At 39.8% G+C, this 20,842-nt stretch overlaps 1 protein-coding gene across 1 annotated transcript in view; it reads left to right on the top strand.

The window, feature by feature from the left end:
* The window catches only part of LOC131055033 (protein PELOTA 1), a 118,437-nt gene that overhangs the window by 32,096 nt on the left and 65,499 nt on the right, over window positions 1–20,842 (top strand). Inside the window, exons 6-7 of the mRNA XM_057989640.2 lie at window positions 11,627–11,672; window positions 11,883–11,958. Coding sequence (XP_057845623.1) covers window positions 11,627–11,672; window positions 11,883–11,958 — 122 coding nt within the window. The remainder of the gene's footprint in view (window positions 1–11,626; window positions 11,673–11,882; window positions 11,959–20,842) is intronic.

Raw genomic sequence — 20,842 nt, 5'->3', positions numbered from 1 at the left:
ATCTTCTTCCTCTTCAACCACAACTACCCTTGTTAGTCTCTCTTTCAGCCAATCGGGAATGGCAGATCTTGTTTCCCTCACTTGTATTTCTTTAGGTAGTGGCCTATCTTCCCGGAAAGGAGATGTTGCTTCATCATCATTCTTTTCTTCGTGTTGCTCATTAGCATCAACTTGGGGAGATTGACTTGATGAATGCTGAGGTGTCTGTCCTTTCTCTTGTTTATCATTCTGTACCATGGATTCCATAGACTCATCAACTTCATATATAATTTGCCTCTGATCTTCCCCTTGACTCGCCTCCTTTTCATGCCTAGAAGATGTGCTTGGTGGGTGATCAGGGTTTGTTTTTTGCTTCTTCTTGGAAGGTTCTTTCTTTTCAGGTCCTTTCCTCTTTGAGCCTTTGGAATGAGAAATATTCTCACTCACACTTGCTTCTCCTTCTTTTGGTCTTGCCTCCAAAGTAAATGTCATTGATATATTCTGCTCCTTCAACTTTTGATGCTGTACATCCACCCATCTACGAGTGCAGGATAAAACGGGAGCCATCAAAGCTCTCAAGTCTAAAACCTCGGGTTCATTCCAATCTATCTTCACTTCTTTGTCCTCTTTCTCATAGGACGACTTGAGGTATCTACCATTATCCTGGGCTTGATCGGCTACTCTATAAACTTTGCATTTCCTGATGAGATCTAAGGGTAGCCTGGAATGCATCTTTCTTTTAACCTCTAAATCACCTGAGAGATTCATCCAAAAGTCCTCCACTTGAAACTCATGCTTGTACTTCCTATCGACTGTCTCCTCCATATAACCATGAGGGTCAAAATTCTCTCGCGAGGCAAAGGATGTGAATGAGTATAGAGATAATTCCTTCTCTGCATCTTCTGCGACTTGAGTATTAGGACACACCTCAACTGAGTTCCCTAGTATGATGGGCACGGGAATTCCATTTCCATGCTTGTGTCTGGATGCCTTCGCATAAGCTGCCAACTGTCTAGTCACCTCAAGTAGCACTATCCAGTCTGTTGGATATCTTGGCAACATGTAGGGGGGTGAAGGACACCCATGAACTCTGATGTATGTGAACTTTTGAAACTGGATGAATCATGCGCCATACTTCTTCACAAGCTCTTGTGCATCCAGGGACAGTCGATTGTGAACTCCTCCTTGCAATATCCTAGTAATGTTCATCGTGAAGGTGTCATTGACCAACTTGTAGTCACTTCTAGGTGGATGATGCAGATGAACATAAGAATCACAAACCCTTATTTCTCCGGGTCCTCTTCCAATCACTTCTCTGTGAGGTAGCCCTGCATACTCGAAACTCCTGATCAAGGCATATATAACATATGAGCTCATGTGGAATGATTTGGTGGGTCTTAGCCTTCTCAACTGCACGTCCAGACAATTGCTAATGATTCTGGCCCAATGAAGCATTCCTTTCCCTTGAACTATCACTTGTATGAAGAAGAACATCCACTTTTCGAAGAAGAAGGCTTGAGAAGCACCTATAACTCGATTGAGCAAAGTTATCAAGTCTCTGTATTCCTCTTGGAAGTCAATCCTATGTGGTGTATTGGGAATCTTGTTCAGGCGAGGCCGACTTTTGAGCAACCAATTCTTATTGATGAAGTTCAAACAAGACTCAGGATCATCTTCATAGATCGACCTTGCTCCTTCTAAGCTTTTGTAAATCATGTCTTTATGGTCCGGAAGATGAAGAGCTTTGCCTATAGCTTCCTCTGAAAGGTAGGCTAAGATGTTCCCATCTTTGGTTACGATCGTCCTTGATTGTGAGTCATAGTGGCAGACACACTCGATCATCAACTCATGACACTTGACTACGGGAGGGAAACCTACCGCCTTGATGATGCCACTCTTGATTATCCTCCTTGCAACGGGTGATGGCTTGCCAATATAGGGGACCTCTCGAAACTTCTTCACATTGAAGTTTCCTAAGTTGGTGTCTCCGACATTATTCCACTTGGACACGATCTTGGTCTCCAATTTGTCGCTTCTCTGATCTTCCTTGATGAGAGCCTGCCGACTAGTAGATCCTCCGGCTTTGGGGGTCGTCATTTGATGCCTACACAAAAATTTAAAATTAGTCTTTAAGTATCATACCTTAAAGCATAGAACTTAAGATCTTTCAAGGGAATAGCTCAAAACATTAATTTGAAAATGACATGATAACTCAAGAATTATGAATTTTCAAATTATGAATGAAAATCAGATTGCACAAGACTTAGATTTTCAAAGGATTGCTATGAGATCAAAATAAGTCTTGAATAGAAACTTCAAAAGGATTCTTCATACCTTCTCCTTGAATGCTTAACTATAAACCTTGGAAAATGGAAGAAAGAAGATCAGATTTTTGCTGGATAAAGATTGAATTTCTGGTCCTCCTTGGATGAATTATGTCTTGATTAACCTTCAAAAGAGCTTCACCCTCTCTAGCCTCCAGCACTTAGCAAAAATTCGCCTCCAATCTGCTGGGATTCACTCCTCTAATCTGCTCCTCAAAATTCGCATAAGAAGTAATGAATGAACGATTTGAATTTTGAAACAATACTCCTTTATATAGGGTGCTCACCCTAATTAAGCATAAGGCCGACCTAGCAAATAAGCTTTAAAATAAGATAAAATCCACTAAAAAGGAGGCCGACTTGCTTGTAAAAGCCAATAAATGTGTTTTGAGTGCTCACTTTCATTTAAAATTTTAAAATTAATTTCAAGGCCTCCAAGGTGGATTAATTAATTCAATTATAAAGACCTCAAATTTTGCGAATTTGATCTAACCACCCCCAAAAGTCTTAATTTTGGCAAATTTGGAGAAAATTTGGGAATATTAAGTTTTGATTGAGGCTTAATGAAGTTTCCTGATGATTTTGCCTTGGACCCTTTGGAAGGGTCAGGAGCGATTTTTCAAATTAGGTTTTGAATACCTCATTCCTTGACTCCAAAATCTCTTGGAAGGTGAGTTCATGTGTGTCTTGACCTACTCCAGGTCTTGCATTTTGTATTTATATCATTTTTCATGAGGAAATTAGGTGAAAATGTGAATTTCGCCCTAGACCCTCTGGAAGGGTCAGGAGCAATTTTTTCATTTTAGGCCAAAATTCACCTTAGTTTGATCATTAAACTCCTCCGAAGCAATCTCCAGGGTTCATTTCCTTCCATCACTGGGTTAGCTCATCAAAAACTTTGAAGGAAATATTGCATTTTAGGGAATTTCGCTCTGGACCCTCTGGAAGGGTCAGGGGCGAAATTTTCTGCTGAGCTCAAAATTCTCATTTTTGTAAGTCCAAAACCTCACCAAGGCATTCCAAATGGCATCTTTTATTGTAGTTCAGGCTTAGTTTCACTTGAATTTTGGAGGAAAAGGTGTCTTTAGTGTTTTTCGCCCTGGACCCTCTGGAAGGGTCAGGAGCAATTTTTTCTTGCTTAGGCTTACTCCTCCATCATTTTAACTCCAATCCATCTCACAAGGTTAGGCAATGATCCTCTTTATTCACTTCACACATGCTTGGTTTGTTATTGCAAGGCAAAATAGTTGTTTGAAGGATTTTTGCCCTGGACCCTTTGGAAGGGTCAGGAGCGATTTTCCTTCTCTGACCTAGAATCATCAAATTTTGAAACAAACACCTACTCACAAGTGGTCTCAAAGGCCTTTTCTAGCTTAGTTTAGCCTTGTCTTAGCACAAACTTGAAAGGAATGCACTGGTTTTAGATTTTTCGCTCTGGACCCTTTGGAAGGGTCAGGAGCGATTTTTAGGTTTTAGGGCAATTCCTTCATCCTTTCATCTTCAAATCATTTCCAAGTGATAGAACATCATGTCTTACTCCTCTTTGAGTCCTGAAAACCAAAATCCAATCATAAATTGCAAGGAAAATATGAGGATTTGGAAATTTCGCCCCGGACCCTCTGGAAGGGTCAGTAGTGAATTTCCCTCTTGGCTTCAAAATTTTCATTCTTAGCAATCCAATTCCTCTTCAAGGCAATTCAAAAGTCGTTTCAAACCCATGTCTAAGCTGGGTCTAGTCCAATCTTTGGAAGAAAAGATAGGTTTTAGGATTTTCGCCCTGGACACTTTGGAAGGGTCAGGAGCGAAAATCATGTTCTAGTCTTGATTGCTTCTTCTTGACAATTTCAATCATCTTCAAAATGCAAAACACTCTTCCTCACACCCATTCAAGCCGTAAAAACTAAAAGTTGCTTTGACCTTGCAAGGAAATAGGTGCTTTTAGGAATTTCGCTCTGGACCCTTTGGAAGGGCCAGGAGCGAAATTCACCATTTGGCTCAATTCCTTCACTTTTTGATAAGTTCTTGCAACCTCAATTCGCTCCCAGGGGTAATTCTTTCCATGCTTGACCCTATCCTATACTTGGCTTAGCAAAATTTGATAGCAAAAGGTGATTTTGAGGAAATTCGCCCTGGACCCTCTGGAAGGGTCAGGAGCGATCTTTGACCAAAAATCTTCATTTTTTCACCTTAAAACTTCTTTGCTTAGTGGGATTTCATCTTTTTATTGCCCTAGGAACAAGGTTTTCATGTCCAAGAAAGGTTAAAAATGGGTTTACAAGGAATTTCGCTTTGGACCCTTTGGAAGGGTCAGGAGTGAAATTGCCTTTCTTGGCTAAAATCTCCATCCCTCAATGCTATCAAACACTTCTCAAAGCAAGATCATGTCCATTCCTCTTTTCAACATGCTTTGGGCATCACAATTTGGTCAAGCTGAGCAAGAAATGCCTCCTATAAAGTTTTTCGCCCTGGGCCCTTTGGAAGGGTCAGGAGTGAAAATTATGTTCTAGGCTCATTCCATCATCCTTTCAAGTTGAATTCACCCCTCAAAGGAAGAAAACACTATTCCTCTCTCATCCATGCCATAAAAACCAAAACTTGACTTGACTTTGCAAGAAAATAGGTGATTGAGGAATTTTCGCCCTGGACCCTCTGGAAGGGTCAGGAGCGAATTTCCCTCTTTTGGGCAAAATCCTTCATTTCTTCAATTTGAAACTTCTTCAGGAGGCAAAAACAAGCTATTCTTGTTCCATTCATGTCAAAAACTTGACCTTCATTGCAAAATAAGAGCCTTTTGGGAATTTCGCCCTGGACCCTCTGGAAGGGTCAAGAGCGAAATTTCCCATTTTGCTCAAAGTTCTCCATTTTTTCATGCTTCCAAATCTCAAGGATGTCCAATCTTTCCCCCAAGATACCCCGCACATCACAATTTAGCCAAAGTCAGTGAAAAATAAGCTCAAATAAAATTTTCGCTCTGGACCCTTTGGAAGGGTCAAGAGCGAAATCTCCATTCCAGGCCAAATTGCTCAGTTTTCAAGTTTTAAACCACCTCATAAGGCAAAGTTAGGTCTTTTTCTAAGCCAGGAACAAAATTGCAAGGCTATCCAAGGCAAGAAATAGTGTTTAGGATGAAATTCGCCCTGGACCCTTTGGAAGGGTCAGGGGCGAAATTCCTCTTTCAGGTATCATCTTGCTCTTCAAATTCAATCAAATCCTTCTCCAGGCAAGAACACATCAAATTACCTCCAAACGTGCCCTAGAAAGCATCACTTAGTCAAAAATGAGGAGGAAAAAAGAGGTTCATAATGATTTCCGCCTTGGACCCTCTGGAAGGGTTAGGAGCGAAAATCCTCTCTCAGCTTGATTCTGGACGTTTTAAACTCCAATTTTCCTTGAAAGGCAAACATAGATTCTCCTTCACGCATTTCCATCGAGATCCTGCCTTTAATTACTGACTCTGCTCAACTTACTCATCCCGGGAAACAAACATGACCCTGACCAGAAAAAAAAAACCTCTTTCAATCTAGACCTGACTTGAGATGAGACCTATTCACCTTGCCCCTTGATCTAACCAACTTGAATCTCCTGAAAGGCATGCTTCATTCTGGCAATCTTGAGGCTTCAGGCAGACGACTAACAACCTCCTAAACCAAACTAGACTTAGCTTGAAAGAAACCCTAAAACGAGCTTCCAAAGTTTAGCCCTAATCTAGCCAGCCCAGGCAGACCACTCACTCACTCAAAACCCTAAAAGCAGAGAGAAAAACGAGCAAAGAGAAAGCAAAACCTAAGGCAAAAAAGAGGGGGTCCCCATTCTAATGGGGCGATGTGTGAAATGGTCACAACAGGGCACTGCCCCCAGACCCCGCGAGGGGCGCTGCCCCTAGACCCCGTTGGGGCGCTGCCCCAGACCTCACGGGGGCGCTGCCCCAAACCCCGCTGGGGGCACTGCCCCCAGATCCCAGTTTATTTTTGAGCTACAGTACACTTGTTGGAGTTGGGTGAAGGGCATTAGAGATGTCACGATAAGTGTTGTGGTTGTCCGTACTGTGAGAAAGAAGCCTGTAGCTAAGCATTGGCGAAGAAGCCATAAGCCGTAGAGGGAGATGGATTTGGAGGTTGGGAACAAACAGAGTTTGAGGGAAGGCATTGCAGGTCCGTGCAGTTGTATGACACCAGGGAGTTATTCAGTTCAGTTATTAGCCTTTGGGGAGTGTGATGGAGGATTTGAGGTGTCTCCTAGCCTTTGTGCCAGCGGGTTGTGGCCACCTCCAGGTAGGAATGGTACACTTTGAGGAACTTGGAGTAGGTCTCGGCTGGACGTGAGGTTGCCTTGGTGGATGCAGAGAGGGCTCGGGAGGAGCTGACCACCAGGTTGGAGGCAGTACTAGCGTGAGACTTAGCTCAGCGTACCCAGGAGTTGGATACAGAGAGGGCAACGCCGGTGGCTATCGAGGACAAATTGGCTAGGGAGACAATGTCATTTGAGTAGCAGTTGGTGGAGGCTGAGACTAAAAAGCATGTTTTACAGACAAGTTTGGTTTAGGCACATGAGGATTGTGATGTCAAAGGAAGCACTAATGGTGAAATCCGCACTTGAGCATAGGATGGTAGCAGAAAAGGGTTTTCAAGCGAGGACGCAACAGGTGTATAAGTTCCGAGCTTGACTGGCGTCAGCAGTTCTGTTTAATGTCATCTCTATTTTGTATTAAGTCGTCCGGAGACAACTTCTTTTCTTTTGGGGGGGATGATGTTAGCGGCGATATTGTACACAGAAATAAAACTAGTTAATTAAGTTGTAATTGTGTTGGTTAGTTGGCAACTGAGGGGTGGTAGTTGCGGTGCGACGGTTGGCGCTCGCACCCCCTCGGTATCTTTATATACTTCTGAATGTAACTTGGAGAACAAATTATGAATGGAATAACATTTCTTATACTTGTCTGATATCTATGGCGTTATTATTCTGCATTACGTGCTGTATGCTTTAAGTTATTCACCCGAGAGGGTAAACAGTTTGGAATCCCTATTCAAATAATAAGTGATTGTGGGGACCTTTATCAACCATGTGATGAGACTAATGGCTATGGAGTTCCACATATTTCGTTCACTATCAAACTAGTACCATCCTCAAGCCAATGGTCAATTAGAAGCCAACAATGAAGTACTGATTAGGGTTATTTAAAAATCTTGTGGCATAGAAGGAGAGGATTGGGAATAATGACTTCCTGTAGTCTTATTTGTATTGAATAACCTGAACATAACTATTGATCGTACCCCTTCAGCTGATGTATGTACAAGAAGCAACAATTCTCATGGAGTATGCAATCAAAAGTTTAAGAATAGTAGTTGACAATAAAATCGTGATGAAGACATCCTAAGGGAGAGATTTCTCCAATTAAACAAACTTGATGAATGACGATAATGGCATGATGGGATATGGAGGTGGCACAACAAGAATCTATGAAAGATAACTTTAAAAGTCGAAGTCTATGTACTAAAAATGAAAAAAAGAGGAAAATTGGCAAGTTGAAGGTAAAGTGGCTTGGATTGTTTAAAATTCACAAAATTATGGAGCATGAAGTACTCTAACCCTGACAAGAAATAGGCTCAAGCAATTAAGGTATTAGAAAGGATATAGAAATTATAATTTTATTTTGACCTAGAGCTAATTAAAACATGTTGCCCTAATGAATGCTATAAATCAAGAAGTTCTGCGAAGTAATGAATCTGAAAAAATAAATACAATATGTAGCATTTCATTGAAGAAACTGTTCATATACATGTCAAGCTGTCAAACAAACTGTATGCAAAAAAATGACCTATAAAATGTTGAAATCTTGACATGAAAATTGCATTTTCAAAAACTTTGGCCGAGCTTTACTGTAGTGTTGGGCAAGTAATGGCAATTTTCTTGTAAGGTGAGTTTTTGACAAATAATTGTGGTGTTTTTTCAATAACTCAGGGCCGAGTAATACTAGCTAGTGCTTATTTGGCTTTTGGATAGGTGAGTACTTGTAGAGTTTTGTAACTATGATTTGGATGATTTGTTTCATATGATTACCATTGCTATGTAATTGTTATGCAGTGATTTTTGGAAGAGTTTGTCCACCTGGTGGCTGATTTAGGGTCATGATTTTTATTCCTTCCATTCTGTGCAGCTGGATTTTTCCTTATATTGTGCCTTTTCATATTCTTTCATATTTGATTTTATTAAATTTGTGTGGTATATATTCCTTCACGCACGGGCTTCTTACTGTGTTGGCATCTACTCTTCCGTGTGACTTATCATTTACCATGACTGTTAATCTTCATTGTGTTAGTTTGTCTATTCTTCAGGGTTGCATGGTAATCTACTATCATGTCTTGGATGTTCCTTTCAATTGGAAGCTTCGGTATACACTTTGGCTGCGTGGCAGTACTTTTTTGGGGGGATTTTATCTTTCCCCTTGTTGTATCAACATATGGGCGTATTCTTTGTTTAGGTGGCTTATTTCGTTATGGCTTTGATCAATTCCTTGATCTTCTTGGGGGTTACATTACTGGGGTTGCATGGCTTTTATTTTGCATCTTTTATTTGGCTGTTCTTTCAATCTTGATGGGGCAGTTAACATTCTGTGGCTGCATGTTTTCTTCCATGGGCTACTTGCAATGGGTGATGAAAGTCTTTCTTGGCCACGCATTATTCCTCTTACTGCCTGACAATGGGCTTTGTAACAGCTTTTTCCTTGGGGCTGCCATTGATATACATTATTAAATTGCCTGGAATGAAGATTTTAGAGGTAAGCTGGAGAGAGCAGGGAAGAGGATCTTTGTTAATGAGAAAGGAATGGATCTCTGGTAGGAGAAGAGGGGAAAATGAACCCCTATTGAATGAGAGAAGAGGAAATGAAACTCTGTTAAGCAAATTTAAGGAAAGGGAAGATTTGCTAAAGAGTGTAGAGAGGATTGAGAGAAAAGCTCAGCTGAGGAGCCTTTTAGAAAGAGAGAGATGGGTGAGATTAAGGTGTTTTAGTTTTCTGTAGCTTAGTATAATTTGTGTAAGTTGCAAGCTGCTATAGGCAGCCAATAAAATTAGTATAGCTGATTGTAAAACTATAAGTGGGTTGTGTTGTGTTATAAGAGGATTAATAAAACTATTTGAGTTTAGCATTTAATGCTTCCATTTGTGTATGGGTGTGCTGTGTGATTAATCATTATATGGGCTGTTCAATTGGGAAATTGTTAATAAGACCCCCTGATCTAGACTGCGTCTTGGTCCACCAAGGATAAAGTTGGTGGACTCTTTCTACATGTCCTCAACCACTAAGCTTGGGACCAAAAGGTTCTCAGAAAGGAGAAATGTTCTATAAGGATTATGAAAATGAAAATCCGTTCTTGACTCAATCAGAATTAGTCAACAACAAGCCTTTAAATGGAGTATTTCTTGTATGGTTATGAAACTGCTGATTAATAAAGCTGGTGGATGCGCAACTGCTTGTTCAAATAGTAACAAAAGTGTTGATGATGAGACTGTTAGTTAATGTAGGCAGCGGTTGTGAAGCCGTTAGGACAAATGTGTACATTTTAACCGATGGTGTACGTAAAGCGATAAATTTGCCCTGAGAGGTTGTACATGAAAAGTAACAGAAGCATGTCAACATCTTTTCATGTTTGGAGTGCTATAGAATCCTTAAGTGCATGAAAGGACAATCCCTAGAAACAAGTTAGCAATTGAAAAACAATAGAGGCTGTGTGGATTGAGTGGAGTGGGAAGATGATTGTAGAATGAATGCATAACAGAATAAAGAGAAGCTATAAAAGCAAACAATAGTAGGTGATGTTGTAACTGTTCTATCATCCTCTTTGTATGTAATCTTTGGCCATAAGGAAATGAAGGAAGCTGTGCAATTGCCACTTCTAGATGGTTTTCCCCATCTTGGGGTTTCTAGGGTCAAATTCAGTATGTCAAATTGTTTGTGCTCGTTTCTATTGTTTCATTGTTTTTTTTTATATATATATATAAATATTAAGTAGCACGCATGAAAGTTTACATATCAACCTGAGAATATTTCAATAAAATTCCCAGTCTTTCCAATTATTTTAAATTTAGACTTGAGTATGTTCTTCATCTAGAAAATAAAAAAAAATCCGCTAGCAATCACTATGTGGATGATTAGCATTTTCAACTTCTTTCAGCAACAAGCAAGAGTAAAAGTAAATTCAGGTCCACTTCCAGTACTTACTTGAAAATAATAGTGTTCCAAGTGCAAATAGACACTTAAAACATAAGAATCTCAAATGAAAAGTTTTACCATCAAGAGAGTCTTGGAGTTTGCTCTTGCATGCAACTATTTAAACTGAAAAATCAACTCTGAGGCAGAGTTATTAATCAACACACACAGTTGTCTATTTTATCCATAAGCACACAACAAGCTTGCTGGAAAATTTTATGATTATGAGTTAAAAATTCTTCTATCTGACAGTAAAGCATGCCTTCGAACCAACATTCAGAAGTTCTTTGATTCAGCTTTCCAATGCTTTAGATGGTTTCTAAATCAATTGGATAGTCTAAAGGAGTATATCATTTCATCAATTTTTTTATAGGTGTGACTGTGGGTTAGATTATAGGTAATGATGTGCTTTATTGCTAATTTAATTGATTCAGCAGGTTCATACATAAATGCATAACATTGATTTATTGTCGATGTGTTTTATTTGTATGGAAATGGTTTGGAAGAAATTTTTTGCCATATCATGCTGAGTGTCACTTAAGTAGCTTAGTAACATTTTATCAAACTTAGAGGCTAATGTTTGGCTTTGTAACATAATCACTAATCTACTGTAATTTATTTTTAGCAATATGACCTTCATAGTATTTAAAATAATAATTGCACTTAGTCTAACTATTATGGCATGAGATATCACCAAATTCAATTAAGAATAATATTACCTCAATGTTTGGAGATAGAAGTAAATTTGTTTGTATTTAATTGTAAGGTGTATCCCGTTTTGGGGTTTCACAGATATCTAACATGACATTTCATGTAGGATTACTTTCATGAGATATCACCAAATTCAATTAAGAATAATATTACCTCAACGTTTTGAGATAGAAGTAAATTTGTTTTCTTGCGATTAATTGTAAGGTGTATCTCTTTTTGGGGTTTCACAGATATCTAACATGACATTTCATGTAGGATTACTTTCATTGTAACTAAAAGGTTTTCCTATATGCTTCATTTGACTTGATTTCTAGAAGAATGAAGAAAGTTCGAATTGTATTGGAATTAGCTGGATGCTTAACATAATGTTTTCTAATTTTATAATTATATGCAATAATTATCTCAGGATGTCTGGGACTCTGTGGCTTTGGACACTCTTAAGCAGGCTTGTGGTAAGTTTTACAGAATGAGATATTTTATTTTATGAATAAGCATTCACAGTTAGGATTAGTGGCCTTTAGAATCTGGAGTGGAACCCTCTAAATTCTGAAATTTATGAATATACTCTTTATATAGCACTAGCTTCTGTTTTATACCTAAAACCTCAAGTTAACTAATGATTGTGGAAACTTTGTTCTGATGTCATGCTGTTAAATTATCAGATCCTGGAGCAAGTGCTGATCTTGCAGTGATCTTGATGCAAGAAGGTCTGGCACACATATTTCTTGTTGGTAGAAGGTAAAGATATCTTTAAGTGCCTAATTTAGTGGTTTTGCTTTGTTAGTGGATGAAATGAGCTACCTATACAATTGCAGAATTAGACAAAGACAACCCTATGGTGTAATGTTTCTCATAATCTGCTCATTGTTCTTCGAATAAAGGTCATGGAGTGGTGGATTTGTGCTGTGCATAACCTTCGAATAGTCTCTAGTAGTTTCTAGATTCTTTATTTTATGTCCAGCTGGCCTGTCTTATGGTTGACCCAAAGAAGCTGAAATCACAAATTTATTGCAACAAATTGTGACTTGGCCTGCAGGTCATTTTGTTTGATCAAAGAAAGTGTGATTTGAAAAAGAATCGGTCAAACATTTTTTTGATCAGATAAATCTGAATTAAATTGTGGTTCATGTGATCTTTTCAGTATAAAAAGTGATTTTCGGTTTTCTTTTTCATATTGATTTCAGATTTCAACTTTTCTAGACTATTTTTTGGATGAAATTTGATCTCAATTGCACTTGATTGTGAAACCTTGTTTAGGGCTTCCTTTCACTTTCTTAATCTGATCCTTCAAGTCTTTGATCTCTAAACCTAGCCCAAAACCCTATACTTATTTTAGGGTTAGTGATTTGAAAGATCCCCACTCCAAATTTTACCCAATCTGACTCAAATTAGGATGTTATGTGCAGTGTTTATTTGCTGATAAATCTTTGGCCAGCGTATGTTTGGATGGGGTTTGACTGGTTTTTGTTTTTGTTTGAGTGGGTTTGGAGTTTTTTATGCAAGATTCTTGAATAAAACATAAAGAGATTGCTGATTTAAACTAACACATTGCATAACATACAAGGAAGGTAAATAAGAAACTGACATTTGCTTAAAAGTTCAGCATACATATTAGAATATTAAAATAATGTTAATTTTAGTATTAATGCTCAATAGTGTATATTCTATTTTAGAAAGATCTATGATCTTCTCAGTAGTTTCTTATTAGAAACTTGCTATTCTTGTAAATACTCCTGTATTATTTATGAGCGTCTTGCTCATTCTGTAGATCAATCAATTCTTTGAAATCCATTGCGTGTCTCACACTTTTTTATGGTATCAGAGCCTGAATAAAGAATTTGTGAATTCTTTTCCAAGATTTTTCGGGCCTCTTAGTTTTGCTGTAGATTTTCGAATTTTTTTTTTGTGTTCAAATGTCCGTTTTGGACTGTGTTTATGCCGTGTAATGGGATTCTTCCTATTTGTGTCTGTCTGGCGAGGGTTTTCAGCATTTTTTGGCGCGGTACAGACCCGCCATTTTTTCTGCACCCTGCAACTTGGTCAAACCCGCGTTTTTTGACTTTCGGCTAGGGTTTTGACCCTCCAGATTCAGTTGAAATTTTTTTTGATTAAAAATTCGTGGTGGGTTTTTCGAGACCTCAATTGGGTCGTCGTCAAAATTTTCTGGGTGCCTTGATTTTTGTGCCAGCGGATCTAGATTTCGACAACAGATTCCTTCTGGGTTTTTCGCAAGGATTTCTGGGTCAGCCGGAAATTTTTTCTTGAAATTTGTGCCAGCCGTACTTCATTTTTTGAAGTCTGTACCTGCATTTGCCTTTGTTTCTGCAGTGGGATTCAAAATTTTTGAATTTTGTGCCAGCGCCTCTTCTCAATTTTTTTCGTTTTCAGTGCATTGGGGAACGTGCAAATGGCTTCTCTAACCAACCTGATGTTAGAAGGCAGGCAACGCTTTAATGGCAACAATTACAACATTTGGAAACAGTGTATGTTGACCATTTTCGAATATAGGCGTCTTGACCAGCTTGTTTTGGGAAAAGAGCTTAGTCCTGGTACACCTGGTGCAGATCAAGATAAGTTTGATGAACGCAATCGGGAGGCAATTATGCTTCTCAGACTCTCCGTGACTGATGATCAGTTACCGCAGATTCCTTCCGACAAGACAACTTTTGACATCTGGAAGCATCTGAAGGAATTGCATGAGACATCCGACAAGAGCCGAGCATTCTTTCCGAAGAATCAGCTGTTCTCCATCATGATGGACAAACGCATGTCCTTACAGGAACATTTCACGAGGATCAAGGACATTCGAGATCAGCTCGAAGCTATTGGTCGGATTATGGAGGAAGAAGACATGGTAGTAATCACTCTGAAAAGTCTTCCGAAATCGTATGAACACTTCATTGAGACCCTCAATATTACTTCAACTAATGTTGACCTGAAGTTTTTAGAATTGTGCACCAAACTTCTGCAGCAGGATCGCTGGAAACAGCAGTTTGGTAGTAGTACTACATCAGCTTCCTCGGAAAATGCCTTTACAGTCAAATCCTTTCACAAGGATAAAGGCAAATTTCAGTCCTCTCAGCCTTTTCCGCATAAAGGCTCTTCTCAGACACAGGATGATGCCAAGAAGAAGAATGTGTAGTGCAATTACTGTCACAAGTACGACCACATGAAGAAAGATTGCCGTTAGAGGCTCGCTTCTGAACAAAAGAAGCAGGGAGGGTCACACCAGAAGGCGCATGTTGCTGAACATTCCGAGTAGAAGGAGTCTGCCTTTTATGCCTTTATGGCTAAGAGGTCTTCAGATCATGCCAGGTCTTCTGCTTGGTACATCGACTTTGGTGCGTCACGTCACTTTTCTCATCGGCGTGACTGGTTTACAGACTTCTCATCTTTCAGTGATTCCGTTGTATTCAACGGAGGTGAGGAGTATACAGTTGTTGGTAGAGGCACTGTTTAGATACAGTCTGGTGGCAGGAATCTCATCTTCCTGAATGTGTACTATGTTCTTGGTATGGAACTTAATCTGCTCTCTGTCAGTTAGATTATGAGGAATTCTCCTTAGCTAGATGTGGTGTTCAGTGCTCACAAGTGTTCCATCATTGATCGGGAGACTCGTCTTACTGTTGCTGTTGGTCTAGAGGATCATGGCCTATACAAGCTTCTTGACACTGGTGATTCTCCTGAACTGGCTCTGGCAGCTCGTGTTTCCCCTCTCAGCACCTTGTGGCATCAGAGATATGGACATCTCAACATTCAGTATCTCTCTCAGCTATCTCGGGAGGGACTTGTTTCAGGGTTACCTGAAATTTAGACTCAGCATCTTGGAGTATGTGGCGCCTGTCAAGCCGGCAAACAGCATCAGACTTTGGTACTGCACTGAATTTTGAGCTGGAGTGTAATGACCCTTACTATAAAGGCCACTAATAAACCCCAAATCTGAACTGAGACAATTTGTCAAACACTTGGCATGCACTGAATTGTTTTGTTTGTGATGTAGTGTTTCAATATGATAGTTGTTTTGAGCATCAAGTACAATTGAGATAACAATACCAATATTGAAATGTAACACAATAAACAATAATGAAACTCTAAATATTCATGCAAGGACTTCAATGCTAATATATCATGAATTTCCCAAATTCTGATTGCATTGTTTAGTAGACTAATTTTCTAAAAATGTATGACTGTTACAAACTCTTACACATGGGCACTGAATTTATGACAAGAGAATGTATAAACTATCACACATGAACAATGACCTTGCAATGCACCTTCTCTACTATATCAATCCAACTACAAGATAGCAATGACTGATTACAATGGACTGTTTTCTGAATACATATATTGTCATGTCCCATCTTTAGTATGGCATGACACGTTACGTGGATTTGCCTATTCCAGACTCTCGTAGGCAGATGGTTGTGATGAGAGAGTCATTTTGGCGTTTATTTGGTGATTGGATGGCTCATTATGCTCTTGGAGACATTATATTTATTATTACTTTTCATTTGGGGCCAAAATGTTATTGAGGTGCACTTTTTATTTTATGAAGTAACTTTTTATCTAAAAAGTGCAATGAGGCTTCTAGAAGATTCTATTATGGATACTTCTAGAAAGTCATGGATACTTCTAGAAAGACTAAGAGGCTTCTAGAAGATTCTATTATGGATACTTCTAGAAAGTTATGGATACTTCTAGAAAGACTAAGAGACTTCTAGAAGATTCTATTATGTGTATAAATAGACCCCATGGGTCTCTCGTTTGGCATCGAATTCTATTTTCTCTAGTGCATCTATCCTCTCAGTTCAGATTTGGGGTTTATTAGTGGCCTTTATAGTAAGAGTCATTACAGATAGATGAGCTGATAGATGAATACTCACGACATGCCGCCCCTATCCTACCTGTACTGCTGTGTAAGTAGTAGTGATGGGAAAGAAGTGTGCATACTTCGTCAGTCTATCCACTACTACTTAGATGCAATCATGCCCTTGAGCCTTGGGCAAGCCCGTAATGAAGTCCATAGATATGCATTCCCACTTCTGATTTGGAATGGGAAGTGGCTGTAGGAGCCCAGCTGGAAAGGTGTGCTCTTGTTTGTTCTGTTGACAAAGAAGGCACTCACGAACATACTGCAAAACATCTGACTTAAGCCCTTTCCAAGTGAACCGCTCCCGAACCTGTCTATATGTCTTGAAGTACCCGGGGTGACCAACTGTAGGTGAATCATGAAGAGCCCTCAATATAGATTGCTGCACCTTCGATCCTGGGACTAGAAAAATCCTGCTTTTGTAGATAATCAAATCATCTACAAGTGTATACCGGGTATCAATAACTGACCCATCAACTATCCCTGACGCCCATGGGTCTCTAGCATACTCTGCCACTAACATATGTCTCCAATCCTCTGATATTTCAATCAATGCACTGAGATGTGGTCTACGTGACAATGCATCCACTACCACATTCTGAGTCCCTCTCACATATGATATGTCAAAATCGTAAGCTTGTAGCTTACTCACCCACTTCTGCTGTCTATCGTTGAGATCTCTCTGACTAAGGAAATGCCTCAAACTGTTGTGGTCAGTTTTAATACAAAACTTACCACCCACTAGATACTGTCTAAACTTAGCCAATGCGTGCATGATGGCTAACATCTCCTTGTCATAGATGCTGAAAGATCTCTTTGGACCACGGAGTTTCCAGCTCTCATATGCAATAGGGTGCTTGTCCTGCATCAACACAACACCTATACCATCGCCGGATGCATCACATTGAAGCTCAAATGGCTTCGAGAAATCAGGAAAGGCTAACACCGGGCATGAGGTCATGATCTCCTTGAACTTGTCAAAGCAAGTCTGTGCCTCCGGTGTCCAAACAAAGGCCCCCTTCTTCAGCAAATCTGTCATAGGGGCTGCATGTCGTGAGTATCCACTAACGAATCTGCGGTAGAAGCCACATAGGCCCAGGAACCCTCTCAACTGTGTCAAGTTCTCAGAAATAGGCCACTCTACTATAGCACGGATCTTATCAGGATCCATCCTTACTCCCTCTGCATTGATAATATGTCCTAAATACAAGAGCTCAGTCATACCCAAATCACACTTGGACTCCTTGGCATACAAGGACTCCTTCTGCAATATGCTTAATACTGTCTCCAGATGCTCAAGATGTTCCTGCCATGATCTGCTGTATACCAAAATGTCATCGAAGAAAACCAATACAAATCTCCTCAACTGATGATGGAAGACCTTATTCATCGTAGACTGAAAAGTAGCTGGTGCATTGGTCAACCCAAATGGCATGACCACAAACTCAAAGTGTCCACAATGACATCTAAATGCCGTCTTCTCCATATCCTGCTCTCTAACTTTGATCTGATGATATCCTGATCTCAAATCTATCTTGCTGAAGTAGCATGCCCCATGAAGCTCATCTATCAGCTCATCAATCCGTGGGATAGGGTATCTATTCTTAATAGTCCTCTTATTCAATACCCGATAGTCAATGCACATACGTAACGAGCCATCCTTCTTCTTCACCAACACTACTGAAGAAGCAAAAGGAGACTTGCTCGGTCTAATATGCCCCATCTGAAGCAGCTCCTTGATGGTTTTATCAACCTCATCCTTGAGTCTCTTAGGATGTCTGTATGGTGTGATCATCATGGGTTTAGCACCCTCCTCTAACTCAATGATGTGCTCTATTCCCCTGTCAGGTGGTGCACCAGGTGGAATGTCACTGAACACCCTATCATACCGTTCTCTCAATCTCTGAATGTCAGGGTGATACTCTACCTTCTGATGCTCCTCCTGTGTAGGCATGAGAGTACACATGGCTGCCCATTCAATCCCATCGTGTCTAACCAACCTCTCCATGCGCCTGAAAGAAATAGTTCTAACGTCACTATTTCTGATAGCCCTCAATACATGCTGTCTCCCATCAACCTCAAACTTAATCTCCATGTGTCTGAGTCTGAGAGTGACCTCACCCAATGAATGTAACCAAGTCATCCCCAATACAATGTCTAGGTCACCCATGTTAACTACATAATAGAATCTTCTAGAAGCCTCTTAGTCTTTCTAGAAGTATCCATGACTTTCTAGAAGTATCCATAATAGAATCTTCTAGAAGCCTCATTGCACTTTTTAGATAAAAAGTTACTTCATAAAATAAAAAGTGCACCTCAATAACATTTTGGCCCCAAATAAAAAGTAATAATAAATATAATGTCTCCAAGAGCATAATGAGCCATCCAATCACCAAATAAACGCCAAAATGACTCTCTCATCACAACCATCTGCCTACGAGAGTCTGGAATAGGCAAATCCACGTAAAGTGTCATGTCATACTAAAGAGGGTAGAAATATGCACTGAATTGTTGTGTCTGCAAATATCATTGATCTTTGGGAATGATAACTCGCTTAGATTAGCATAACTGAGGAAGTGAAATATCTTCTGAAGGGTTGCATTATTGGAGATGGTACTCAGCCATTTCATGTTGGATTTCAACTGAAGGTTGATTTGAGGGCTTGTATTTGGTGAATAAGGGTTTTTGAATTCATCCCAGCTCAAAATTTGGTGCAGCCGCACAGTACGACCCAGGTACGGCTTGCAGCAGGGACAGTACGGTAGTGACAACAGGGCATTCTTGTAATGACCCTTACTATAAAGGCCACTAATAAACCCCAAATCTGAACTGAGACAATTTATCAAACACTTGCAATGCACTGAATTGTTTTGTTTGTGATGTAGTGTTTCAATATGATAGTTGTTTTGAGCATCAAGTACAATTGAGATAATAATACCAATATTGAAATGTAACACAATAAACAATAATGAAACTCTAAATATTCATGCAAGGACTTCAATGCTAATATATCATGAATTTCCCAAATTCTGATTGGATTGTTCAGTAGACTAATTTTCTAAAAATGTATGACTGTTACAAACTCTTACACATGGGCACTGAATTTATGACAAGAGATTGTATAGACTATCACACATGAACAATCAAATGAACAATGACCTTGTAATGACCCTTACTATAAAGGCCGTAAATAGAGAAAATAGATTACTATAAATGGCCCAAATAAAAAGTAATAATAAATATAATGTCTCCAAGAGCATAATGAGCCATCCAATCACCAAATAAACGCCAAAATGACTCTCTCATCACAACCATTTGCCTACGAGAGTCTGGAATAGGCAAATCCACGTAAAGTGTCATGTCATACTAAAGAGGGGACAGTACCATCTCCAATAACGCAAGTAGATGCACTAGAGGTGATTACCCTAGTTGACACAGGTGCTACGCACAATTTCATTGATGCACGATTGGTTGAGCGCCGTGGCATTGAGACAGAGGAGTTTGAGGGTCTCCGAGTATAGGTTGCTGATGGTTACACTCTTAAGTGTAACAGGATGATTAGAAACATGCCTCTACGCTTGAACAATTATGAGTTCAAAGCAGATTACCATGTAGTTAACATGGGTGACCTAGACATTGTATTGGGGATGACTTGGTTATATTCATTGGGTGAGGTCACTCTCAGACTCAGAGACATGGAGATTAAGTTTGAGGTTGATGGGAGACAGCATGTATTGAGGGCTATCAGAAATAGTGATGTTAGAACTATTTCTTTCAGGCGAATAGAGAGGTTGGTTAGACACGATGGGATTGGATGGGCAGCCATGTGTACTCTCATGCCTACACAGGAGGAGTATCAGAAGGCAGAGTATCACCCTGACATTCAGAGATTGAGAGAACGGTATGATAGGGTGTTCAGTGACATTCCACCTGGTGCACCACCTGACAGGGGAATAGAGCACATCATTGAGTTAGAGGAGGGTGCTAAACCCGTGATGATCACACCATACAGGCATCCTAAGAGACTCAAGGATGAGGTTGAGAAAACCATCAAGGAGCTGCTTGAGATGGGGCATATTAGACTGAGCAAGTCACCTTTTGCTTCTTCAGTAGTGTTGGTGAAGAAGAAGGATGGCTCGTTACGTATGTGCATTGACTATCGGGTGTTGAACAAGAGGACTATTAAGAATAGATACACTATCCCACGGATTGATGAGCTGATAGATGAGCTTCATGGGGCATGCTACTTCAGCAACAGAGATTTGAGATCAGGATATCATCAGATCAAAGTTAGAGAGCAGGATGTGGAGAAGACGGCATTTAGATGTCATTGTGGACACTTTGAGTTTGTGGTCATGCCATTTGGGTTGACCAATGCACCAGCTACTTTTCAGTCTACGATGAATAAGGTGTTCCATCATCAGTTGAGGAAATTTGTATTGGTTTTCTTCGATGACATTTTGGTATACAGCAGATCATGGCAGGAACATCTTGAGCATCTGGAGACAGTATTAAGCATATTGCAGAAGGAGTCCTTGTATGCCAAGGAGTCCAAGTGTTATTTGGGTATGACTGAGCTCTTGTATTTAGGACATATTATCAGTGTAGAGGGAGTAAGGATGGATCCTGATAAGATCCGTGCTATAGTAGAGTGGCCTATTCCTGAGAACTTGACACAGTTGAGAGGGTTCCTGGGCCTATGTGGCTTCTACCGCAGATTCGTTAGTGGATACTCACGACATGCAGCCCCTA

This window comes from Cryptomeria japonica, chromosome 5 (genome assembly GCF_030272615.1).
Source record: "Cryptomeria japonica chromosome 5, Sugi_1.0, whole genome shotgun sequence".
NCBI lineage: Eukaryota > Viridiplantae > Streptophyta > Pinopsida > Cupressales > Cupressaceae > Cryptomeria > Cryptomeria japonica.
The sequence above is the reverse complement of the archived record's forward strand: the minus strand, read 5'-3'. Positions and strand labels throughout refer to the sequence as shown.